Source organism: Petromyzon marinus, chromosome 34 (genome assembly GCF_048934315.1).
Source record: "Petromyzon marinus isolate PM22_M1 ecotype Great Lakes invasive population chromosome 34, UKy_Petmar_22M1.pri1.0, whole genome shotgun sequence".
NCBI classification, from domain to species: Eukaryota; Metazoa; Chordata; class Hyperoartia; order Petromyzontiformes; family Petromyzontidae; genus Petromyzon; species Petromyzon marinus.
Window position 1 is genome coordinate 12770046 of NC_133700.1, and position 27275 is coordinate 12797320.

General features: G+C 48.2%; 3 protein-coding genes across 10 annotated transcripts in view; 1 reads left to right on the forward strand and 2 right to left on the reverse strand.

Moving 5' to 3' along the window:
* LOC116948739 (uncharacterized) overlaps nucleotides 1-1109 on the reverse strand; it is a 40277-nt gene extending 39168 nt beyond the window's left edge. For 5 of the 8 annotated variants that reach the window (XM_032965772.2, XM_032965774.2, XM_032965773.2 and 2 more), the window contains exon 1: nucleotides 924-1108. The gene's annotated coding sequence lies outside the window, so the exon portion shown is untranslated. Of the gene's footprint in view, nucleotides 1-923 lie in introns of all 8 variants that reach the window. The other 3 variants (XM_076071726.1, XM_032965771.2, XM_076071725.1) reach the window with 1 other exon arrangement.
* Nucleotides 1110-4587: 3478 nt separating this feature from the next.
* On the reverse strand, nucleotides 4588-13826 carry LOC116948741 (myosin light polypeptide 6-like). Its single transcript, XM_032965777.2, has 7 exons — nucleotides 13617-13826; nucleotides 10039-10066; nucleotides 8106-8249; nucleotides 7772-7945; nucleotides 6542-6619; nucleotides 5763-5799; nucleotides 4588-4833 (listed from the first exon to the last, which is right to left on the reverse strand). The coding sequence occupies exons 1-6, from the start codon at nucleotides 13740-13742 to the stop codon at nucleotides 5771-5773; spliced, it is 579 nt and encodes a 192-aa protein (XP_032821668.1). The 5' UTR covers nucleotides 13743-13826; the 3' UTR covers nucleotides 4588-4833; nucleotides 5763-5770.
* LOC142929755 (uncharacterized) lies at nucleotides 13823-27275 on the forward strand. The gene is made up of 4 exons (XM_076071591.1): nucleotides 13823-13867; nucleotides 14371-15623; nucleotides 22649-23035; nucleotides 26895-27275. The coding sequence occupies exons 1-3, from the start codon at nucleotides 13823-13825 to the stop codon at nucleotides 22668-22670; spliced, it is 1320 nt and encodes a 439-aa protein (XP_075927706.1). The 3' UTR covers nucleotides 22671-23035; nucleotides 26895-27275.

Below are 27275 nucleotides of genomic sequence, written 5' to 3' on the forward strand. Positions count from 1 at the left end.
AGTATAGTACGGCAGAGCAATCAATTTGCTGCACTGCTCTCTGATGACAGAGTTTATAAAAAGCTTCGTGGGCTCACGGCACGAGACTGCAAACCGCCCGCGTGGGCCGACTTGAGGGTTTGTCTTGTGAACACAGCAGGGGGTAACGATACGCAAGAGGATTGTCATGGCCCATATGCTAAATTTGACGATTACTCACCTATTTTAGTCTTCATGTACCCATGAAACCATAGGCCATTTGGCAAAGTCGAATTCAAACCATTAATCAATATCAACGGCCTATCATCACTTGTACCGATTCTACTGGTACTACTCACGAGAGGACTTGTATTAAACTCCTCAGTTACCACTTTCCCGGACCACCACTCACGTCCACCATTTCAATCAGCACCGCCTTCCGTCACCACATCCGTGATCATCACCAGCACCACATCCACCACTAATTCTCCCACTTTCCACCACCAGGGTCCGACTCAACAGCATAACTAACAGCAACCATTCTGACCACCACCAACTTCCTCTACCATAACCATTATTACCTCAACCACTACACTCCCCAGAACGAGCTCCATAAACTTTCTGCACCACTTAAAAACAACATCACAACTTTGTGCCGCTGTTATTGCTCTTCCAAGTGCGAGGCAGGCGGGCCCGCGCTACGAGGGGCGGCAGCGCCGATCGCAGAGCGGCTGCCGCGTCCCACGAGACGCTCGTGGGGGTGTTCGGGGCAAGTGAGCGAGTGAGGAGAGACACCGCCACTGCGGCGACCGAGACACCGCCACTGCGGGGACCAAGGCCCCCCGCCCCCTGCCCACGAGCGAGACACGAGAAGAGAGCACAAACGCGAAGAAAGGAGGCTAAGACGCGCCTTTCCCGCCATGAGCGTCAACCCCTTCCCGTCCCGCCTCCGCATGTCTCCGCACCTCGGACGAGTTGAAGGGCGGCACACGCAGCTAGCTGTGTGCCTCTTTCCCGTCGGTCCTGTGCTTGCTCGCCTGGGCCGGGTTCTGTGTTGGGTTCGGCTGGACTGGGCTGGATCGGGTTGCACAGCCGCTCCCTGCTCACCGCCTCCTCCTTATGGGCGACACGAGGCGTGGGCACGCCGTGGGCGTGGTCAGAGGGGCGTGGTCAAAGGGCGTGGCCTCAAGGGGAGGTTCTGAAGTCTCCGATTGGACCGCACAGTGTCTAAACGTCATCGCGCTGTAACGTGACGCGAATACGTAGCGAGCGTCGTCACGTCTCAACGCTGGCGCGCGCCAATTCCATAGGCGGGGGTCTCGTGACGTCAACGCGTCGTTGTTCACCCGACGCGACGTCAACATCCGTTCTTCATGCACGACGACATGGGCTCACGTCATCACGTGGTCCTGCGCCTCGATCTGACGTCAGGACGTTCGCAATGACATCCACAACCAATAGCCACCATTCGCCACTAAGTGACGGTGACGTCTCCACGGTGCCTGTGCCAGGCCAGGTGCACTCTGAGGCTATCAAGAGGTCTCGGGACAGACTCTGCAGGTGCCATGGGTTGGCCGACTGAGATGACCGCTGGATGCACCACCAGATTGTGCCCCCTGACTGTGCCAACTTGCCGGAGCTTCGCCTTACACTTGCACAAAGACGTCTGTGAATGACGTCATCGCGCGTGGTCGCTCGTGGGTAACGCGTCATGTCACCGCGGCGCGTCACCACCGCGCTCGTGACCGTTGGGAGTTTGTGAAGGGAATACGCAAGGGGGGAGGGCGTGGTCCGGGCGGCGCGAGTCTCCCGCGTTAAAGTGATCGCCCTAAGCGTTTAAAGCTTTAAATTGCCCAACCGATTGTTGGGAAGATCAAACAGACGTCTCTAGTTACACAATGATACTCAAACGTGTCGTGAGTCCCCTCAGATAAAGGCGTAAAACGTGACAATTATTGGATTTTTACAATGCGTAATTCTGTTCCCACAAAATGGTCGTAGGTAATTACCATTGATGAAACTGAACATTCCTATTAACTTCAAGAAAGGAAGAAACTCGATTATGAATAGGTGGCACTCGCTCGTAAATGAGTTACAGTATTTTAAGCAAATTCACTTGACCTTGATTAGATTTAACTTTAACAATGCCAATTACAACCAATTGATGTGCCCATTAATGCTCATTCAGTGGCCACGTGCACTCATTGCTGCAGACAACAATGTTTACATTCAGTCGTACACACCGAGTGTTGCACAGAATATGCTGCTTCACAATCGATTACAACTGTAATCGTGCTGCTTGTTGCTAGCCACTTGTATTGGGCCTCTGTTCGGCAACCGTGATAAAAAAAAACAAAGCCCTTAATTGCAGGTGTCTGCCACCCGGAGGCCCAGGTGTAAAAACACAAGACACGTTTATTAACACCGTCTGTGCCATAGCAGGTGTTGGTGCTTTATATGTACAGTATTTGTGAAATTACTCAAGTCCTCGGAACAGGCCACAAGATGTGCCCCTAGCGATTCACACGGATCTGCCAAATTGTTAAATAGTTGGTACCGAAATTAAAAGATTTCTCCACCATGAGGTAATGCCAAGGGCTTTCAAAATTCCTAAAACACCCGCAGTCCTACACGTAATTCATGCAGTTTCGATGTGGACATCACCGTGTTACCAACGATCTTGGGCCATTCCTGTTGTGGGTAAATATATAATAGTGGATACAGCACAGCAGCTAAGCAGGTTTTTGTAAGGACATTAAGTCTAAGCAAACTCTATTAAAATATTAGATTTTTTTGTGTAAATTATAGTTTTGTTTATCTACAACCATACTTACTTCACCTAAAACTCAACACGTTTTCATTTAAAAAATGTATGGACACTGCGCCTTGACAATTATTAAGAGTCCATTGGTGATGCATCATATTTTGTCTTCCACATAACACATTCACATCTAAGCCTCATATATAACATTACCTTGTAAAAAAAAAGCTTACGGAAGTCCTTTTGTGTGGATGCAAGTGTGAAATTACAGAACGCGACACACACAAAGACAAGCTAGCACTATATACTAATTCACAGAAAACCCTACACTGCTAAAGCTTAGGAGGTAACTTCATTAAGTTTTTTTTTAAAGAAGCTGTTGAACACCAAACGATGTATTTAAGAACCACCATTCAAGAAAATTTCAGGAATTAAAACTGTGGTCAGTGTGATATAATACGTCGTGTCAGCAGCTTCTGAATATTAAGTAGCACGTTGGAAAAATAGCATTATATAGGCAGCATTTGCACAAGTATCTCAATACCTCCACAGACCCAAATTCCACGAGAAACCAGCACCCCTGCAGAAAATCACGTGTCACACAATTAGGGCGTTCTCAGGATTTATTGCTTCAGTGATCAAGTAGTGTCCACCTGTTGCATCTCAGCTGGCCCCAACACCCCTCCGTGTGTCTCAAGGTCTCATTCTCCTGATTTCCCATTTATAGCACCCCGCCCACCACCACTACCCCCCCACAAGCATTCCACGTGTTGTAGGAGGGACGTTGGTAGGAGTACTCGAGTGTTATGAACACTGGGACTATCATGGCTCTTACCGACAGCGATTTGATGAATTGCCGCTATTCAGCTCAAGGTTCGATTCAAGGATCACACGTTTTGTCACAATGCGGTGAACGCAGATGAATCCTGAACCGATTACATATCACATATAAAAACAAAACATTGATTCTTACCAGACTTTACGCATTTATTGGGAGCTTAAGAATCAATATTAGTCAATTTTACACATCATCATCCCCATCATCTGCATTGATCTTTCCTCTCCTAGATGAAGGCCTCCCCATGCCATCTCCATCTCTCAGTATTGCAATTCAACAATCCATCTAGTTACGGCAAACAAACTGATTTTATTACTTCATCTCTGGTAGACACTAAAAACGGTTTAGACAAACATCTTGCAACAAAGTGCAAGACAGTAAGCTATATATTGACTTTTTATGAAAAAATTAGAATAGATTTTACCCTTTCTGGAAATAAAACAGGTGTTAAGATGTTCAGACATCAAATATAAACCTTTTGCAAGGAATAAAGTCTGCATTAACCACACGTACTTGTGGTGAGCATGCAAACAAACACGCTCTCATAATATACGCATTGTCTTTGAAACTTATTGGCCTACACCAGAGGCAGTCTTCTTTAGGGCCTAGTCTCACCACCCGTGTCAGACCAGAAAACGCAAAAGGTGAACAGTACAAGGACAATGCACTATCAGAGTATTTATAGCTCAGGATGAGCAGCTATTATTTTTTTTTCAAACTTTGATACTGGCAAAAAGGTCCTAGATTGCCTTTTTATTTGTGAATAAACAATGGCGAATCCACCAGTCAACAAAACTCGCGATATCCAGGGGTAACAGATTACATAGTGTGCACTTTGAACACCTTTGCAGTTCGCACACTTCCAGAATAACTAACGCATGGCCCACAGGAGTAGAAGACACCGGTGACTTTCACTTGCAAAATGGTAAATGGAAATCCGCATTGCAGATGGGGCATCTATGTTCCCAAATGCTCTTATAATACAGTACTAATTCAAAGTGAGGCTGTTAAAGATGGCTCAGAGACTCGGTACATTTTTTCAAAATGTATTTAAAAATCCAGTACATCACTGTAATTGTTATCTTTATTTCACGACACTCGTTAACACACAGCATTGTTTTATAATGCACAAAACATGTCTACGACAAAATGTTCATAATACTCATCAGCACGTCATGACTACACAGGTTTCGTAGGGGGTTGACATTTTAAACATTTTCATTGACACAATAGGTTGAGCTGTTCCAGCCTTTCTGTTAACACCAGCAGAGTAATTCTGAAAAACAAAACACAATACATTGTTTTTGTTTACTGAAGCCACTCTCAAGGTTTTCATATGAGTCAATGAGTGGGGAAGGAGAATGTGTGTTTAATTATGTTGAATGGGAAGCGTGTTCAATGGGAGGCGGGTGTCACTCGACTTGCACTGAGCAAGTGGCCCTCGGGGAGTGGAGGCAGGAAAGGCGGACTTCAGTCCAGAAAACGGACATACAATACGCGTGCAGTGTAAGTCAATAGGTTTGTGCATTTAGTCAAGATCGTTTTGACCGCAGAGGACTGCATGAGCCTTGGAAATTGTTCAATCGATCATAGATAATGATAGATGGTAATGTTTGATTGATATTGTTCGTTTTTGTACCGACGATTATAAATACTCTATTTAGGTTGCTGCTTTAGTGAACATATGCGATAAAACGGTTAAAGTACAATTGTTAAAATAGTGGTTTGTTTATATTACTACAAGAAAACGATAAAGTGTATGGAGTTCTCTTGAACTCATTTGTGCACAAATTAACAAAATGCCACAGTCTCACACCTCTGATTAGCACGCTTGGCTACGTACGGTGTGAAAGGAGTTCAATATTCATACAAGTGAAGTGCTAATCGATGAAGTGTACGTGTCAATGTCTGTTCCCTTTAGAAGGCCATTCTCATAAGCCGGGCACCAGTGTTGGTGCCAATTCTATTACTGGTACCAGGCCGCACCTTCGATTAGCACAGTTAGTTATGTATGGTGCGAAAAAAACTTCAACATGCATACATACATATATACACACCAAACAGGCAAGTACGGGAAGAAAGAGGGAGCGAGCCGAGTGTATCGTGACTCTCTCCTACGCTTCTACTCCCTGCTGGTGCCATGCCAGCCATGTGGAATGTCACATTTGTTGCAGATTTGTGAAAAGCAAAGGATGGAAAATGTACCTTGAGTCTCAGCCAGCCAAGATGTGTTTGATGAAAGCTGGAAGTCATAAAACAATGAGACAATACATTTCAAGTAAATATCCTCCAATGAATATTATACACATAGGAATGAGCCAGGAGCCCTCATTATAAAAAAAATCGAAGTGGGTTATTCATTCAGATGAGCACTGAGGTGATTTCCAACTCCAATGTATAGCCCTGAATCAGTGGTGGAAATTCCACATTGCTATGACAGCGGACCAAATTTGTTTCCCCATGAGGGGGTACTAATTGTATCGACCCAAAATAATGATGAGCTGACCTGGGGTTTGAATGAAACCTGCAAATTGCTCCACCCACTGTACAATGAAGATGGTCCTGATTGGTTACTTGAACACACATGTTCATCGCCATCGATGATTATCCCACTCATTGGCATCATTCGTGAGAAAATGAAGCCACAGACGCCTTGCGTAACCACTCTATCGAAATTACATGTGGCACACCCAGCTAAACATTTCGAAGGGGGCTTATTGTTTTTTTTCTATAAAGAGTATAAATTGATTGCATATACAGTATTGTGAAAAGAGTTTTCCTTATATGTAATGTCGAAAATTAAATGAGCAGTACATCAATAATAATTATTTATTGCCAATTTTACATTTAGTAAAAATGTCAAAAATTATCCATGACATACAGTGACCCCTCCAGCACTCCTGGGTGAACCCCTGGTCCCAGTAGAGTGGCGTTGGCCGAGTCTAACGCCACGCAGTGGTGGAAATTCTACATTGCTATGATACCTTCATAGTTGATGCAGCCACTCGAGTCCTCTTGTCCGGTCATCAGCTGCTCCACCTCATCCTCCGTGAGCCGCTCGCCTGCACATAAACACGAAGACAAAGATCGCCCAAATAGGCTGTAAACATACTGTTGGAGCAAGTTCCGTTTGAGAGCTACTATATGAAGGCCGGCACGGCACATGAGGGAATGGGTGGCCAACACCACACCCAGCCATCTTTGTCTCCGCAGTGCTGATATTTACACACTGGGCCGAGTACTTGTTAAAAAGGCTGACTAGACCTAGGGGAGGCCCAGGATCGGTCAAGATATTCGTTACCGGTGTTGGCCATGAGTGTGAATCGAGTTCGGGTCACCAGTTTCGTAGCGCAGTGCGCAAGTCACTGCACCGCTGCTCGCAACACTACACACTCGTGCGCACGCAGATATACGCGTGCACGCACACAGTTTCAGATTCACCCATAGCCAAGTTGTTAATGAACGTTGCACACTTTACTAGTCAGCTACTCTCGATTATCTGTGGAAACGAGAGGGGGGGGGCTGGGATTTGAGGTAGTGTGACCCGGGAAAAACAACAACACAAATAATTAGGCTATAAAAACACGAGGGTGAAGGCATACAATGTGTCGTCTCTTTTTCTTGTCTCTTAAGGTAATCGGATTATTTGCCGACGTGTTCGCGGCCATGTGGCCACGGAGTCGCTACGCTCCGAGGTTCGATCGCGAACGTGACCAAGTTACTGCTTTGGAATTTGACCGCAGGAGAGGCGGTGGCCGGGTGGCTCAGAGGTCACAGAGCTGCGCTGGAGCACCCGGCAACCTGGGTTCTGAAGAGGAGTGAACCCATGGTTTCCGCCCGGTCACTAAAATAACTGCACACAAAAACATCATCACATCAAATGTTTGGTTCTGCTCTTGATTAGGCTAAATTTAATCTCTTGAGATTTAGTGGCATGGCGGGTGGGCAAGTGCTGCCCCCTACTGTATGAACGAGATGTAATTTGTAGGGGTATCGAGGATATCCACTTCCACAGGTCATCCCCTCTGTGTTCTTCATCCCATGACATGACACCAATTGAGCAATCGGTATGAAATTGGCGACAAAACTGAAAATTTAACGTAAAAAGAAGAATATTCGTGACCACGGGAGGTCACCCGTACGCTCAGTTTGAGCCGCGTGAACTGGGCCGCTACTCTCCGAGGAGGCCGTGAGGGCCCCGCGTGAGGGTTCACCGAGCGTGGCGAGCACGTGGCGCAGCTCAGCCCCCATCACCCTGCCGTTGCCCTCCTTGTCGAACACCCTCAGGCCCTCCACGAAGTCCTCGTACGAGCCCTGGTCCTTGATCTTGCAGATGGCCTGCATCATGGGCAGGAACGTGTCAAAGTCCATCGTCTTCACCAGCATCTCTGCGGAGGACAGGGGCGAGATGAGCGATATCAGTCAAAAAAAGAGGCCCACTGCTGTTCGTATATATATTCCATACGTGGCATTTCCCACCGCGAAATACCCTCGTGTTTTTACCCCACCTACAACCAAAGTGAAAGCCCACGTGAGTCGGTAGCGAACCTTCAGGCTTGGGGTTGCCCAGCACCTTCATCACGTCGCAGTTGGTGGGGTTCTGCCCCAGGGCGCGCATGATATCCCCGCACTGGGAGTAGGTGATCTTCATCTCTCCCGTGCGGTCGAAGAGCGAGAATGCCTCGCGGTACTCTGTGTGCACACGCACACATACACAAAGATCCCCCGTGTAGCCTTAACAGACTGTTGGGGCAAGTGCTGTTAGCGAGTAGCACCTATGAAGGCTGGCACGACACACGAGGGTGAGTGGCCAATACCACGCCTGGCCGCCTTTGTCTCTCCCTAGTGACGATGTTCGCACACCGCACCAGGTATTAATTTGAGGCTGAGTCGATCTAGGGGAGGCTCAGGACCGGATCAGATTATCGTCACTGGTGTTGGCCGTGAGCGGGAGATCGTGGCGCAGTCACCAATGATGCCGATGACTGGCGAGCCAACACATCCCAAAGCAAGACCATAACACGAGGACGTTGGATGAAGATGCAGACGAAGATAATTTAGTGACGTTATGGGGAAGGGACTGCGGTCCACTGAGGTAATTGGGTATTATTATATTACTATGTAATTGGGTATGTTTACGTATGGTATATGTATATATAAAAAACATTTACTGATGTCACCGTTAGGCTGACCTGATAACATTTAGCCAATAGCGGTTGACTAAATGTGCGGCTGATTTAGTCGACGAGGCTTACAGAACGGTGACATTAAATCCACTGACTTGAACACCATTCCTCAGGTTGTCGTCGACTCTGGACTAAAATAAATACATACAATGTCCACTAAATTAACACAGCCACAAGCACTCAGGATTACAGACTACAGGCACACGTTTTCTGTTGGTGAGCACCTATTAAGCACACGAGGTGGTGCAGCTCATCTCCCCCTGGCCGCTGGTTGTCTCCGCAGAGATGATGATGATGATGAACGCGAGCAGCATTCGGTTCAACGCTGGCTTAAAGCCGAGTCCTGGCCCGCACTATCGCACTCACCATCGTCTTAGCCCTTGGCATAGTCTAAGTCCTAACCGCAGCGTTAAATCTAGCCTAAGCCCAAACTATGGCTCATACCATAGCATTGGCTTAACCCTAGGTAAAGCATAATCGTGGGTCTCGTCATGACTTGAGCACTCACCGGAACTGGAATAAGAGTTACCTTGGCCCCCTACCCAAAGTCGTCGCTCGCGCCGTGCTGGATTCTCGTGCTAAGACGACAGAGAGCTCGCTCCCCGTGGGCTCTCCCCCCACTCCTCCTCTATGATCGCAGCGCCGCCTAGCGGCAGCGGGGATGGCGAGCAGGATAAACTAAACTCTCAACAAACTTTTTATTTTACCAGCTAAGGCACACTGCGCTATGTTAGCTCTTCTTCAGATGCGCCGTGTCCACAAATGAGATCCCAACGAAGTTGCTTATCTTGTGGAAATGTCTAGCAGCCAAATAGTCCAAACGCATTTTTCTAAATGTGCAAACTGCTGTACTTGGCCAATCCACTGCTGGATGAGGGCCCTCCCCACGGCGTGCGGTTCGTTGAGGGTAGTTGACTTTATTCTACCACGCCGGTCCGTGTGGGTTTGTGAAGGTAACAATAACGTGTTTTCCTGTACTACACTGGACTCCACTGCTCTCCACCATGCAGCTCCCCTCAGGTGCTCGCCCATCCAGGCACCAGCCCGGCTCAACGCTGCTTAGCTTTCTAGGTCTGACCATATCGGGCACATTCCAGGCGACTGTCAGAGGCAGTGATTACGCTCTTGCAATGGTCACGGAGTCTCAGAACCCAACAGCGAGTGGTCGGCTTCACGAGGGCGCAGACCGCAGAGCCAGGAGAGACCGCACTCACACGAGGGGATGACACTCGCAGTTCCGCACAGATAGATTACAATAATGGAATTCTGGCAATGGGGCGCGAATGGAAACTGACCTTCGATTTGATCCTGCGTGAATTCAATCTGGGAAAGAAAATAAAAGAAACACGTCAGGTTAGATCACGGAAAACGCCTTTCTTCAGCCGGAGCTATCCAGGGCTGTGCTGTGGAAACTATCACCTTTAACTTCAAGGGTGACGGCGGTCGCAATGCGACATTGCGACCAAAAAGAGATCTCTGACCCGACGTTTTTTTCTAACAGTTTAAAAACGATGTGGATTAAATAGTAAAATTAAGGAACACCATTGGCTATATTTTCACAGCCCTTAAGTCAATCCACTGCTGGATGAAGGCCATCTCACGCCGTGCCGGTCATGGGGATTACTTGCCCATATTTCACCACGCAGGTCTGTGCGGCTTTGTGAAGGATTGGATGTGCACACCTGTTTAGGGCAATATGAATGTTTTTATTCGTTCACATACAATTCGCACCTCCGATTAGCACAGTTTGGCTACCTACGGTGCGAAAGAAGTTCAACATACATACACACATTTTTTTTAAATCACTGAAAGACAGAAATAGGGGCACGTGGATTAGAGAACGCACCCAGGCTAATGACGAAATTCCAACGGTTACGATAAGTGAGTGGGGCTTGTGCAGGACACGCCATGGCCAGAAGGGACCACGGGCGATGGTCAAGAATAGTGGCGGAATTGCAGCCAAGGGATGAAACGCTTCCGCTGGACCGCCCGTCCTGGAGATGGAGCGGTGTGACCAACTCGTGTTACAGCTGCTGGGCTGGATTGTTGCATCGCACGGGAGAGATGGCGGCGGCTTGGGATCAGTCAATCCCGGTCGTGCGATGCAACAATCCAACCCAGCACATGTAACGCGAGTTGGATGGATCGTGGCTGATCGCGATGACGATTGATCTCACGAATTCAGAGGTCATCACAGCGTGACCAGCAGGGGGCCCTCGCGGACAGCAGCACGGGGACTCGTAGAGTCGGGCGAGTTTGGAACTCGATGGTTTTCCCAACGAGGGCAGCATCACTTAATCGATTAACATCGATCGCATGTGTAAGATCCGATGTTATTGTAAACTCGTACGTAGGTTATATGTACGTGGGGCTACGTGGTGGGAAACAATACATGCTCCCCGCATTCACGCACGGACCAGCGTGGTGAAGTATGGTCAATAAACCCCCAGGAACCGATTAGCACGGTTGGCTACGTGCGAAAAAAATGCAGCATACACCATGGGGGCCCTCACCCAGTCGTGGCCTGAGAAATGCTGTGTATGTACAGTATTTGTGTTGTGTGCAACGGGTTTACGTGATCCCACCAGCCACTGGCGGCCGCTACATTCATCGCAGTGTTTAAACGTAGCAATCAATGCAATAGAATCGCGAGCTTATAATCGACTATTGAACAATCGATTATATTTGTCTCGATTTTACGTCAAGTTTACACGGCTTCTCGGCCGTTCTGTCTCGTTTGTAACACAGTCGAGTTCGACCGAGCAGCAACATGACATCGGTGTCCAATTCGCATGTAATTTGCATAAACAACAAATAACCAATCCGCACGCATGAATCGCCAGATGCACCATGAGCGTGAACACAATGACATCTTGATCGGATAACGACTGCTCCACCTAGAATCCACGTGTGTCACCGGACCTGTCACCTGACCTTGATAATCCACTTTGTTGAGCTTTCATTTGTGGCCAGGTCGCGTCTCAAAAATAAGTTAATACCTCAGTGGGCTTTACCTTGTAAGATTAAAAAAAACCGTATTTTTATATTTTGAAGTGATGTGCTTACCTTTCCTATACTTTGCACTCCTATCGTGAGGTGTACTGTTTGTTGTAACATTCTGACCCGCCCCAACTGAATATCTATCGAAAATAGCTTTATAGCTCATTTAATTCCTCCAGTATAAATACATATTCTGATTCTGTGGGTACTCCCATCTCTTCCGAGACGTTTGGTCAGCATGGAAAAGCAGGCCAAATACCCTGTATAGAGGGGGCTTCTCCAGAGCTCCCACTGAGTGGAGGCGCTTCCGCCAGCATTGGCGCGAGCGGGCAATTGCAGGGCTGCGCCTCTATGGCGGTGACGCGGGCCAGCGGGAGCGCCTTCGCCGCTTGCTGCAGAGTTCCATTCCAGCGGCCGCCCTTGTTAATGATAATTATGGCGCAATAACCACGGTGATAGGCGCTCTGTCTTCTTCACAGTGGACGGTAATGATCACCTGACGTCATTCGTAAGAGTGGGCCACAATTGTGTGTCGGCGTCAGGGTCCTTATTTGTCAGATTATATAAAAATTACACCGCAAATTACAGTACAGCACTCAATTGGGATTCTCCACTCAGCAGCGGCAATCATCGCCCTCTACTGATAGACGAATGCCTCAGGTGACTCGTGTAAATTAAACTATCCTGGTCTCGAGAGTTTTCGCCAACAAAATAAACTAAACTAAATATTTTACGGACGGCTCGGTTGGTGGTGCGACCTTGCACTCCTCGAAATCATTAAATTACCCAAATCACTCTGCGCGGGCGGAGTGATGGCGCGTTGGTCAGCGCACTGCACCGTGAGCCGTGATCGCATGAGATCTCTATTCACCAGAGATTCCCAGCCACGGCTAACGTTAGTGGCTCGTAATGTCTGCACCGACCCTGGGCTACTCCCCTGCGCCAACCCGCACTGACCAGCGTGCTGAAGTGCGCTCATATCAACCCGCACAAACCACGCGGCGTGGGGAATTCCCTCACCCAGGAGTGGATTAACACTGGTGCTGTAATTATTTAAATGTTAGAACAATCGAAATGTGGCACTCCCTTCGGTTGAGAATATCATGCAAATTTCAATACATTTAAGCTGGCAACGTGAATACCTGTGAATACACAGTTCATATAACTGTAATATTTTCGCTAGCTTGCAGGCCATAACTGTTGTCTTGTTTTCCTCTGTAAACAGAATGTGATCACTTGGTCGTTAGCAGCGGTTTCTCAGTAGAGCCAATCAGTTACTGCAGCTGTCACTTAACACGTGCGCGCTAATCACCAACTTATTGCGCAACGATAGTGACTGTGGTGGCGACAAGCGTGTGACGTCTACAAATGTTCATCCACCATGATCACCACAGCCACCACCACCACAACTTCTACCGCCATCAACATTATTACCACCATCATAATATCTATAACGGCCATCACCACCACTGCTAGCACTATTAACGAAGATAAAGATGCCTCGTATAGCCATAGCAGACTTTTGGGGCAAGTGCTGTTAGCGAGCATCTATGAAGGCCGGCACGGTACACGAGGGGGTGGGTGGCCAGGATCACGCCAGGTCGCCTTTGTCTCCCCAGTAGCGATGTTTGCACACCGCACCAGGTACTAATTTTCGGCTGAATCGACCAAGGGGAGACCTAGGCCCAGTTCAGATAATCGTCACTGGTATTGGCAGTGAACGGGAATCAAAAACTCGGGTCGCCAGGTTCGCAGCGCAGTGCGCTAACCGCTACACTACCGCTCCCCACGATTAACGCCACTATCACCATAAACCACGATCACCACCGCTACCACTGTCACCAACCATGACTCCTGCCACCAGTGCGCGTACCACGATGGTCGAGGGATCGAACGCAGGTTTGGGCGGCTCCTCGGGCGGCGGAGGGGCAGCAGCAGCCGGCTTCGCCTCCTCCTTCTTCGGGGGCTCCGCCTTCTTAGCCGGCGCCTTCGGGGCCATAGTTGCGTGGAGGGTGAGAGGTGTCGCCTGGTCTATGGACGGGTCTATGGACGGCTGCGCTGCGCTTGTGTTGGGCAGCTATGGGAGATCTCGTCGCATTTATAGAGGCGCGCAGTGGTGAGTGGGTGGGTGAGTGGGTGGATGGGTGGGTGAGTGGGTGGGTGGTTGAGTAGGTGGGTGTGATGTGTGGCGGGTGGTGGTGATTGAAGGAATGGTGGTGAATGCAGGGGGGGGGGGGCTGTAAGTAGGTATGTCACGTACCGTGCCCCCGTCACTTCACCCGAGGCCAGAGGTTTAAGGCTATAGATGGAGAGGGGCTGTGCCTCTGGCTGTTGCGCGCGGTTTCCGTGAGCTGCCACAAAGAGACAAAGATCCCTATTATAGCCCCAACAGACTTTTGGGGCAAGTGTTGTTAGCGAGCACATATGAAAACCCATACGGCACATAAGGGTGTGGGTGGCCAGCATCACGCCCGACCGCCTTTGTCTCCCTCGTGGCGTTGTTTAAACACCTCACCAGGTACTCATCTGAGGCTGAGTCGACCTAGGGGAGGTCGAGGGCTGCTTCTAATAATCGTCACTGGTGTTGGCCGTGAGCGGGAATCGAACTCGGGTCGTCGGGTTCGTAGTCACACACACTGCCACACACACCACACACACACACTGTCACACACAGACCACGCACGCCACATACACCATACACTGCTGCACACACTACACCACACACATCACACACTGCATACACCACACACAATACCACGCACAATACCACACACACTTTACACACCACAGTCGCACACACACTACATACACCACACACACTACCACACACACCACACACTACACACGCCACACACTACATACACCACACACACTACCACACCATCCACACACTACAGACGCCACACACACACTACATACACCGCACACACTACCACACACACACCACATTGCCACACACCACACACACACTACACACGCCACACACACTACCACACACACACCACACACACACTACACACGCCACACACACACTACATACACCACACACACTACCACACACCACACACGCCACACACACACTACATACACCACACACACTACCACACGCACACCACATTGCCAAACACCACAAACACACACTACACACGTCACACACACACTACATACACCACACACACTACCACACACACCACACACTACACACGCCACACACACACTACACACGCCACACACACTACCACACACACACCACACACACACTACACACGTCACACACACACTACATACACCACACACACTACCACACAACACACACACCACACACACTACATACACCACACACACTACCACACACACACCACATTGCCAAACACCACACACACACGCCACACACACACTACATACACCACACACACTACCACACACACCACACACTACACACGCCACACACACACTACACACGCCACACACACTACCACACACACACCACACACACACTACACACGTCACACACACACTACATACACCACACACACTACCACACACCACACACGCCACACACACTACATACACCACACACACTACCACACACACACCACATTGCCAAACACCACACACACACGCTACACACGCCACACACACACTACATACACCACACACACTACCACACACACCACACACTACACACGCCACACACACACTACATACACCACACACACTACCACACACACCACACACTACACACGCCACACACGCGACAGATATTCCCTCGGCGCGACTCCCTCTGCGGCTCTCAGGGAGGACGATTGCAGCTCCACGCCCCAAGCACAGCAGCCACAGAGATTTACCGTAGGCTCCGGAGTACAAGACGCTCCAGAAAGTAAGAAGCACGCAAAGCATGTGTCCAGAAAATTATGAAAATCTGGACAAAGACAAAAACATTCTAGTTTAAAATACGGGGTGGGGGTTCTTATAATCTGGAGAATAATGTAGCAGTCAGAGACAGCTCTCCTCTTCACCAACACGCTTCGTGTCTCGTGTGGTGGGTGGTGGATTAGCAGTGCTTCTATGTTCTTGTGGAGGCTGCTGAGTGATCCAGTGGATGGCTTCAAGAGTAGGGTCATGGTGATATCATGGGAATCCTTAGAATCGCATGGAGACCCATAGACTCACTCACATCGAGACCTATAGACTTGCATAGAGACCCATAAGTTTACATAGACCCACAAGGAGATTCATACACTTCCAAAAAGAACCATGGCCTCGCACAGAGGCCCTCAGGCTCAAACAGACACTGATGCTTTCGTGTTGTGGCGGAGTGGATCCGCAACCTGTAATTGTTCGTGTGGAGGTTGCTGAGTCAATACAATGGCGGTTCATGAAGCCACCTGGAGACCCATAGGTGGTGAATGATGGAAGCGGGTAGTGGACCATGGTCGTCTATGTTGGCTCGTGACCGCAGTGGCACCGTGGGCTATTCGTTATTGTCCATCAGTGTAGGGCATAGCAGCAGCATGGCGGCAGCGCAGTGGTAACCCTTTAGCGTCACAGGAAGAAGGCCTCCTGGGCTCGAATCTCGACTCGGGCGCCTTTCTGGATGGAGTTTGTATGTGCTCCCCGTGTTCTGAAAAGTGTGAGAGTGTGTGAGTGAATTTGGAGTTTGTATGTGCTCCCTGTGTTCTGAGAAGTGAGAGTGTGTGAGTGAATTTGGAGTTTGTGTGTGCTCCCCGTGTTCTGAGAAGTGTGAGAGTGTGTGAGTGAATTTGGAGTTTGTATGTGCTCCCCGTGTTCTGAGAAGTGTGAGAGTGTGTGAGTGAATTTGGAGTTTGTATGTGCTCCCCGTGTTCTGAGAAGTGAGAGTGTGTGAGTGAATTTGGAGTTTGTGTGTGCTCCCCATGTTCTGAGAAGTGTGAGAGTGTGTGAGTGAATTTGGAGTTTGTATGTGCTCCCCGTGTTCTGAGAAGTGAGAGTGTGTGAGTGAATTTTGAGTTTGTATGTGCTCCCCGTGTTCTGAGAAGTGAGAGTGTGTGAGTGAATTTGGAGTTTGTATGTGCTCCCCGTGTTCTGAGAAATGTGTGAGAGTGTGTGAGTGAATTTGGAGTTTGTATGTGCTCCCCGTGTTCTGAGAAATGTGTGAGAGTGTGTGAGTGAATTTGGAGTTTGTATGTGCTCCCCGTGTTCTGAGAAGTGAGAGTGTGTGAGTGAATTTGGAGTTTGTGTGTTCTCCCTCTGTTTTGCACAGGTTTCCTAGGATTTTCCGGTTTCCTGCCATACCTTAAAGAACACGAATATAAATGTAACTGTTGTTGGTCAAAACATCCCAGCGCTCAACATTTACCTGCAAATTGCTCGATCACACATCGCAGCAACTTCGCCCGCCGACTGGAAAGACTTGGCAGGACCCTCTGGAAAAAGAGTCTTAAGATATTAATGATGTTTTCCTGAGTAAACAATCGTAATAATCACATAATAAAAGCAACATCCACATCTGCTGTGCAAATTTCTAACAAACTAAACTATAAACGAAACTATTCTTTATTTGTTATTCCAGCTAAGGCCCACTGAGTTAAATAGCTCCTTTTCAAAGCGACCTGGCCACAAATGATAGCCCAAGGAAGTGGTTTATCATCATGTGGACATTTACAGCTTCAGCCAAATACTCTAAACGCTTGTTTCGAAATGTGGAGGGGAAAACCGGAGGACCTGAAGAAAAATCCACGCGACCATGGGGAGAACATGCAAACTCGAAATATACAGGAGTCAGGGACGGGATCGAAGCAGCAGCAGCAGCAAGTCTTTGTTAAATACTGTAACACTCAGTACTGGGTTGTTGTGTTACAGTGACAGAGCCCCATTGTTGAGAGGGAGTCCTTTCGCCAAACCGGCAGTGTTTGTGTCGCGATCCTGACCAGGGGGTAACGTTCAAATACCTGATGAAGGCCACTTGTGTTGTGGCCGAAACGTCGTGATTTTTGTTGTTTTATTTTTTACCTACGTGACTTTACCGAATAGAACCAAAGAGTAACGTTCAAATATCCATGCAGACGGGGTCATGAACCCACTTGCTGTACTACCATCTACTGGCCCACCTCGCATCTTCCAGTTTTGTTTTGGGAAGTTAACAAATCTGCGCGTGATCCACCAACCATTGCCTCCAAAGCCCCGGGTCATTCCAGTCTACCCAGCCACCCGGAAAATATTCAGTGAGAAATGAAGACCTGTCAGCAGCCATGTAGCCTGACCTTGTTTAAATGGGGGCACACACACACACACTGGGAGGGGGGGGGGGCACCGGACAAAGTCAACGTTAAACAAACGTTGGACTCGAGTTAAACGCCAATCAGGGTGAGTGGCGATGGGATCCGCCGAGCGTTCTCTGCTCTGCACGAGGAATCCGCTGCGGCGACGTCAATCGATGAACCGCGCCCGTCCGTGCGTCGTGTCCCCCACAGCGGCTATCGCTCAGCTGCACCGTCAGCTTTGGCCAGCTGTTCCTGCTGATCTTGCTGTTGTTACTGCCAATTGCTGCTGCTGATATTGCTGCTACCACACCTAGGACTGCTGCTGCTGTGGCTGCACTGCTGCTCTTGCTGCTGATGTAGCTACTGTTGCTGCAGATGCTGCTATGCGGGGTTGGCTGTGTGCGTTGAACGCGACTCGGGTTGTCTGCAGGCAGATGCTCCCAACTGAGCTGTGAATACACGCTGTTGTCACCTGTCCTCGGCTGCTTCATTAAAACCCCTTCAATTAGCCCCGCGCCGTCGCTCCCTCGGCACCGCAACCCTCCTTCATAACCCCTCTCTGCCTTCATTAGGGATAGAGCCCTCTCCACTCTCCACTCTCGCCCCGAGTCCACTATCCACTCTCGCTCCACTCCCAGTATTCGTCGCGTCTTCCCGACCACTTCAATTAACGCGGCAGCAGCAGCAGGAGGAGGGAGGGAGGGGAGACTTGATGAGTATTTTTAGCAGCGCCGCTGAGACAAACAGCAGGTTCCGTCTATATAAAGACGGAGACGGCCCCCCGGGGCCTCAACAAAGCCAACGGGCCTCGAGAGGGCGGCGAGACGACTCGCGGAGCGCGTGGAACATTCACAATGGATGTGTCACATTCACAATGAATGTGACACATTCACACTTGCGTGTGTCACATTCACAATGAATGTGACACTGCACATTCACAATAACTGTGTCACATTCACAATGAATGTGTCACATTCACACTTGCGTGTGTTACATTCACAATGAATGTGCCACTGCACATTCACAATAACTGTGTCACATTCACAATGAATGTGTCACATTCACACTTGCGTGTGTCACATTCACAATGGATGTGTCACATTCACACTTGCGTGTGTCACATTCACACTTGCGTGTATCACATTCACAATAACTGTGTCACATTCACACTTGCGTGTGTCACATTCACAATGAATGTGTCACTGCACATTCACAATAACTGTGTCACATTCACAATGAATGTGTCACTGCACATTCACAATAACTGTGTCACATTCACAATGAATGTGTCACATTCACACTTGCGTGTGTCACATTCACAATGAATGTGCCACTGCACATTCACAATAACTGTGGCACATTCACAATGAATGTGTCACATTCACACTTGCGTGTGTCACATTCACACTTGCGTGTGTCACACTAACAATTAATGTGTCACTGTACATTCACAATAACTGTGTCACATTCACAATGGATGTGCCACATTCACACTTGTGTGTGTCACATTCACAAGGGATGTGTCACATTGGATGTGTCACATTCACAATATATGTGCCACATTCACACTTGTGTGTGTCACATTCACAAGGGATGTGTCACATTGGATGTGTCACATTCACAAGGGACCTGTCACAATTAATGTGTTATATTCACGAGGGATGTGTCACTGCACATTCACAATGTAACTGCGTCACTGGACATTCAAAATGTCAGTGTTGCTGTACATTCACAATGGCAGTGTTACTGCACATTCACAATGGCTGTGTCACTGCACATTGAAGGTGGATGCGACGAGAGAAGAGGTGCAGAGCTACACCGATAGATAAATCCCAGCGTGATTGCTTCCTGCGTTGAACATAGCACCTGAGCTTAGACCAGACATGGGCAAAGTACGGCCCCCGGGCCGTATACGGCCCGTTGGGCTTTTTAATCCAGCCCGCCGAACTTGTCCAAATATTATTAAATTAAATTGTACCTTTCTCCTGTAATGCCCCCATTTCCCCATTAGATGGCGCACTTTGACCGGGAGTTATGTCATGTTTTTGTATTGTTCATGTTCGTGCAATTTGTTAAATTTCCTTGCAAATAAATTCTTTGCTAACTGTTAAAGGCCAAATCCTTTCATGTAATGATTTTTACATGTCATTTATATTAGTTCACACAAACACTCCATCCATCTGTCCCTGGGCCGGCCCCTCTGTCAAATTTTAGAACCCATTGTGGCCCGCGAGTTAAAAAATTTGCCCACCCCTGGCTTAGACGGAATGCCTTTTGCCAATAACATCTCTCAGCACAGTAGCATGAAACACCAATGGAACACCAATTGAACCTCGTGGCGGGACCCCAGGGTCCCGAATAAACGGAAGTCAAAATCGTAAACGCCGCGACCCGCCTGGCGCGGATCGCTCTGTTGTCTTCGTCCATGCGCAGCAGCAGCGAGAACGAACGCGCACAAGAGCTGAACAAGCGAATGAATGCACTCCATGCTCGGGTATGGGCAAGATCATAATAAGCACAAGAGCTGAACAAGCGAATGAATGCACTCCATGCTCGGGTATGGGCAAGATCATAATAAGCACAAGAGCTGAACAAGCGAATGAATGCACTCCATGCTCGGGTATGGGCAAGATCATAATAAGCACAAGAGCTGAACAAGCGAATGAATGCACTCCATGCTCGGGTATGGGCAAGATCATAATAAGCACAAGAGCTGAACAAGCGAATGAATGCACTCCATGCTCGGGTATGGGCAAGATCATAATAAGCACAAGAGCTGAACAAGCATATGAATGCACTCCATGCTCGGGTATGGGCAAGATCATAATAAGTCTTATCCAAAGCTGCTCAAACTGCCGACACGACTTAAGTCCTTTATTTATCATCACGGTATGTATAATACAGTGAAACTGCTCTCTTGTCTTCATTATTATTTGTGACCTACCAATGTCTGCAGCCAGGATCAATCGATGACAATCCTATTACCTGCAGATATTTAACAGATGAGATGCGTTGCACCGTTAATTCCTCCTGTTTGATAATACTTCTCTTGTCCGTATGCATCTGTGCAGATAGGTTTTTTTTTGCGGTTGAGGCATACTCCCCACATACCGCTCGTATCAATGCGGATAAGAGGAGCGGCGACCCACTATGTAGCGTAACATTGGTACAAACGCTTGTTACAATATGAACAGCGCATTGAAAACGCGTACTATTTTATTTACTGTTTACAAAGTGTGTTCACAATCCACACCGAGATACACGATGATTGATAGAGTGGTGTAAAATATTGTTTAGATAGTGTATTTAGAGGTACTGCAGGTAAGTAGTTTTCAGTTTTAAAGGCATCATTTAACAAGACAACACTTGCCACCATCCTTCAAACCGAGTCAAGAGCCGCATGGCTCACAGGGCTATACCTAATAAATGAAATGAAACTGAAATCCATTGGTGAAAAAGAGCAAAGTTTTAGTTTACATTATAATAGAACGTTTACATTATATATAATATAATGTTTACATTATATTAGAATGTTTATGCGAGATCCAGGGGCTTATGGGACCCCGGCGTCCTGCCATGAGGTTCAATTGGCCTCACGTTGTATTCAGTTAACTGTGGAGCTGCTGGATGTATTTTTTGCATCAGGATCGTGAGAGGTGCCAGTGGCTTGGGGAGGCTGATGATGATGGTGATGATCACCATGGCTGATGATGGTGATGATAATGACCATGGCTGATGATGATGGTGATGATCACCATGGCTGATGATGGTGATGATGATGACCATGGCTGATGATGTTGGTGATGATGATCAATGGCGGAGCCAGGATTTTCAAGTAGGGGGGGGCAACCCCTCCCGCAATGAACAATGATAGAGGAGTTGTTAGTAAGTAAGGAGTTGTTAATAAGTAAGGAGTTGTTAGTAAGTAAGGAGTTGTTAGTGAGTAGGACTTGTTAGTAAGTAAGGAGTTGTTAGTAAATAAGGAGTTGTTAGTAAGTAAGGAGTTAGTAAGGAAGTAGTTGTTAGTAAGTAAGGAGTTAGTAAGTAAGGAGTTGTAAGTAGGACTTGTTAGTAAGGAGTTGTTAGTAAGTAAGGAGTTGTTAGTAAGTAAGGACTTGTCCCTTGCTTTTTATTCGACGCGTGTGCGGCGATGGCGCAGCCATCGATCGAGGGTCGAATTCAAACCGCATTGTGTGATGCCTTCAGGGAAGTCGTGGACTGTATACGCAACTGCGCACAATGCTGTGAGTCACTTATAACTGCTTTGCCGTTACTTATGGCCAATTATGGACTCAGACTATTATCCAATCATCTCATAGAGTCCCTGGCACGTAATAATATGCTACACGGTGGCAGTGGAGGTCGCAAAATGCCGATTTATTACTACTAAACCCCAATTATCAGATCGAAATTAGGGATTTCGATCGGATCATTGGGCGGCCACGTGCCACCCCACCCCCCACTGGCTCCGCCAGAGATGATGATGATGACCATGGTGATGATGACCATGGCTGATGATAATGATGGAAATACCGGAGGGATTTCTGCTCCTATGGGCTATAGCTCTTGCAAATTGAGACTTCTGGCTTAGAAATACCTCGTGCTTTGTACATTTTTCGGCCTGCATTGCTCTGTTTTGATTGGGTTTTTTCGTCTTTTACAGATTTCATCACAAGGAGATGTAAAGAGACACCGTTGTACGTGACCACGGGGGGCGAATGCACAATTGCGATCCCTTATCCCTGCAGCTGTTGGCAGGGGCTTGTCGGCATTCGAATGACAACAAGACAATGACACTCGCGCTGCTAAATTGAGTCCGAGGCCCATCCCTGAGCTCACGCACGCACGCGCGCCCTATTGGGCTAGGGACCGGCCGAGGCCGGGAGGCCGCTGATAACAGCGGTCCCTGCCGCTGCTTCTGCTGTCGCTGCTGGGTGACGGCCTCGCGTGACAGGTGGCGACAGCAAGATCAATGCTCGTGTGTGTGCGTGTGTGTATATACGAGTCGCACCTGCCACAGCAGTCTTTGGAGCCTACACGGGTGGTCTTTGTGAGTATTTGTAGACAGTGTGTTTGTGTATGTCTTTCTACGTATGTGTATTTGTATGCAGTGGCGAGATGTGGGGAGCGGTAGTGTAGCGGTCAGCGCGCTGCGTTACGAACCTGGCGACCCGAGTTTGATTCCCGCTCACAGTCAACAACAGTGACGATTATCTGAACCGGTCTTGGGCCTCCCCTAGGTCAAATCAGCCTCAAATTAGTACCTGGTGCGATGTGTAAATATCGCCACCTGGGAGAAAAAGGTGGCCAGGGATGGTGCTGGTCACCCACCCCCTCGTGTGTCATTCCGGCCTTCATAGGTGATCGCTAACAGCACTGGCCCCAACAATGTGTTAAGGCTATACGGGGAACGGCTGTTTGTATATGGTGGGGAGATGGTAACTACCTCGCCTGGCATACATGAGGTCGTGAGTTTAATCCCGACAGACACGCCCGCTGTATATTTGGAGTTTGCATGTTCTCCCAGTGGTCGCATGGATTTTTCTCTGAGCCCTCCGGGTTTTCCCTTCACATTTCGAAACAAGCGTTCTGAGTATCTGGCTCCTGCTATAAATGTCCACATGATAAGTCACTTCATTGGGCAAACATTTGTGGCCAGGTAGCTTCTTAAAAGGAGCTATACAGCTCAGTGGGCCTTACCTGATAAAAGCACCTGCCCCAACAGTCTGTTAAAGGCTAAGCATTTTTTTGACAATTATTTGAACCGGTCCTATTCAAGCGAGTAGCTGGTGCGATTAATAAACATCGCCACGAGGGAGACAAAGGCGACCGGCTGTGGTGCTGCCCACCCACTCCCTCGTGTGCCGTGACTGCCTTCATAGGTGCTCGCTAACAAAACTTACCCCAACATTTTCTTCAGGTTATAACCTAAATGTATGTCAGATTCTGTGTATGGGCGTGTACACAGTTGCCCTTCAACGTTTACATTCTGTACTTGAGCTCTCTCGCTGCTATGCCAAATGGATATTTCCTGAATCGTTGGCTCTATACGCACACTGTCAATCATCTGAATCACCCAACTCTAAGGCGAGTAGCGTGATCGGCACCGACGGAAGGAATTGTCACGGGGCCGCCATTTCTCCATCGCCCTCTGCGTAACCCAATACTCCATCCCCCCCCCCCCCCGTCTGTGGGCTCTGGTGCAGTTGCACCGCCTGCACACTCGGTCGCTACAACCACTGCCTAAGGCAGGGGTCGGCAACGAATATAACAAGAAGAACCATTTTTTTTTTCAAATTCCGTAACCCCCCCCCTCAATATTTCAAGAGTCGCCAATGCGCGTGAACACGAAACAGGGGTCCTGGACAGACGACGCCACGGAGCAGCCATCAAATAAAGGTGATAGAGCCATGGTCTAAGGCGATGGTCATTACTGGGTTTACCATTTGCTCAAACAAAGTATAGTTTATCTGTGCAAAGAATATTCGAGAAACTCGATGAAGCTGATCATTATCAGCAATTAGGAAATAACACGACCCATGAACAAAAAATAATTGTTACACAGTGTCATTAATCAAACGATACAAAACAATGTCGGTTTATAGATTGATAGTGTATAAATGAAATGCAATGCCAAGAAGCTCTTGCGGAAAAGTGGGAATATTTATTGTATATAGAGGCAGTCGGTAATAGTCAGAAGGGAAGAGGAAAGTCTTCAGCCTGGACTTGAACTGGGCAGGGAGTCGACATCATCAAGAGATTTGCTAGGAGAGGTTCAGACTATGGCGGTTAATAATTTAACAATGTCACAAGACACACGAGGATAAATATTCACACCTCGTTGAATGAGAATAATTATATTATTGTTAGACATGTAACGATTCGTAAATTAATCGATTAATAGAAGATTACGCTCTCAACACGCGTTTCACATCGCGCATTCAGGAAGCGATTATTTACGATAAACCCGGCATTTATTAAACGTGACCTGGCTAGTGGAACGAGACAACAAACGAGAAAGAATATCCCACGAAGAGAGATGCAGTCATACCCCGGTTTACGTCGGGGAGGATGCGTTTATAAAAAGTGCGACGGCGAATATCGAAATGACGTCAACCAAAGCGGTTTAGAGGGTCGGTGGAGGCGAAGGCTGAGGTGACGGATTCAAGAAAGGACGGACGATGTTGTCACCGACGTAAGTGGGGGTTGAGGCGACGCAAATCGGGTAGTAGCGGTGTTAATAAAGTGACGTCATTGCGAAGCGACGTAAAACGGGGAGACGTAACTCGGGGAATGACTGTGACATCAACGAGACGGAAGGCAAACAATACAAACGAGACAGAACGAGAAGGACAATGTAAACGCGGCAACACAGACAGATGTACAATATGTAAACCACGCAGACAATATATAACACCGAGGCAGGCGATACAAATAATACAAAACAGGGACGAAAATAACTCTATTCAAATCGTGACCCTCACTCGCCATCTGTGGATGGTTTATAAAGCAATAATCATTCAGTCCTTTGTCGATCCACTGCTGAATGAAGACCTCCGCACGTCGCGTCGTTCGTGGGGGTTGTTTCGCCATACTTCACCGCGCTGGTCAGTAGGGTTGGTGAAGGAGGTAGGGTCAGGAACGCTTCAGATTTCACTCGTTAGCTCTGGCCGATAAATCATTTATAACTCAGGTTGCCAGGTTTTGAGTGTAATGCGATAACCACCGCATCACTCCGCGTGGACGTTTATTAGATGAATAAATCTACCCTATGAAATCTAATAATACGAAGTGGAGAGATTGTTCCCACATGGATCCGAGGACCCAGTGATTGATGGACGAGCATGACCCGTGACCTTTCACAAAGCTTCTTACAAGAATAGACAAAATAAGGCCCAGATAGATGGGTGCGGCGTGCCAGGGAAAAATAAACCACAATTCTCCGAAGAGCGTTTTCCGGACTCTTCCATTGAACATTCTCTAAAGTATTCACTAAACATTCAGCGATGCGCTGGCCACCCACCCCCTCGTGTGCGATGCCAGCCTTCATAGGTGCTCGCAAATAGCACTTGCCCCAACAGTCTGTTAAGGCTATACAGGGGATCTTTTCCGTAATAGAGCGGCTCGCCATCGAAAGGGTTGCGAGCTCAAATCCTGGTTGGGCGTTGACTTCGCCCATCATGCATCTGGAGTCGATACCACGAGTGCCACTTTGCGGGAGAAGTCAACGGCGCTCGTCCTGTGGATAGATCTGCGAAAAACTCCTGGCGCCTCGTACACAAATGTTTCTGGACCACGAGTCAACACACTGCTGGATGAAGGTATCCACAGGCTGTGCGAGTCGTGTGGGTGATTTAACCACACTTCGCCACGCGGGCTAGTGCGGCTTTAAGAAAGCGGGCAGCATAGACGTGGGAGCACATATGTACAGTACAATAATTAATTTCGCACCTGAGATGGGCCACTTCCCCCGGGGTGATGTGAACACGCCCGGGGCACCGCGCGGCTACTGAACGCGGTGCAGCGCAGGGCTCGGCATCCTGCGGCTCTTGAAGGACTGCCTTGTGACCTCACTTCTTCAGGACCATCGTCCCGTGTCTACCACGTGCGTTGCGGCACTTTAAATATTCAGCTTTCTTTTTATCGAACTCGAATAAAATGGCTCTTCTTGTAATGTTGGTAGCCTATCCTTGGTATAGAGCGACCAGTTGTACGGCAAATTCAGACGGAATACTCCTTCGTTTGGCCACCAGCTCTGATGACCTAAACATTTAGGGTATCCTTCTAGGATCCAAAGCAACGGATGGTTAAGATCGGTTACATTCGCTGTGTGTGTAATCGGTCCCGTGCTCGCTAGCAGCACTTTCCCCCTCGTCTGTTAAAGGCTGCACGGGGGATCTTTGTCTCAGGGCGTGAAATGAAGACGCGATGGGCTCCACTCGGCACCCGCCAGTTCTGCGCTGTCTGCACCACGCGGTGGGGTCAGCCAACGCCCTCGACTACTCTCAATCAGCGACTCTCATCCCTTTAAGGCCGCTGCAAGCAACATCCATCTCGGTCCGTGCCGAGTCCATTACGTGACAGTATTTGTAGCAAGCACACTCATCCTATTAGTAGTGTAGATCTGTAAGTGTGGATTGCTTTGATGTTGTCTGCCGGCTGAGTCGCCCTTGAACTGATGTGTTTCATTGTTGTCCTTTCCCCGCACCTATGACCTCCATACTGTACATACAAAAATAGATCCTTAATTTAATGGGCTTTATAGCGGAAATAAACTTCCGATTATGATT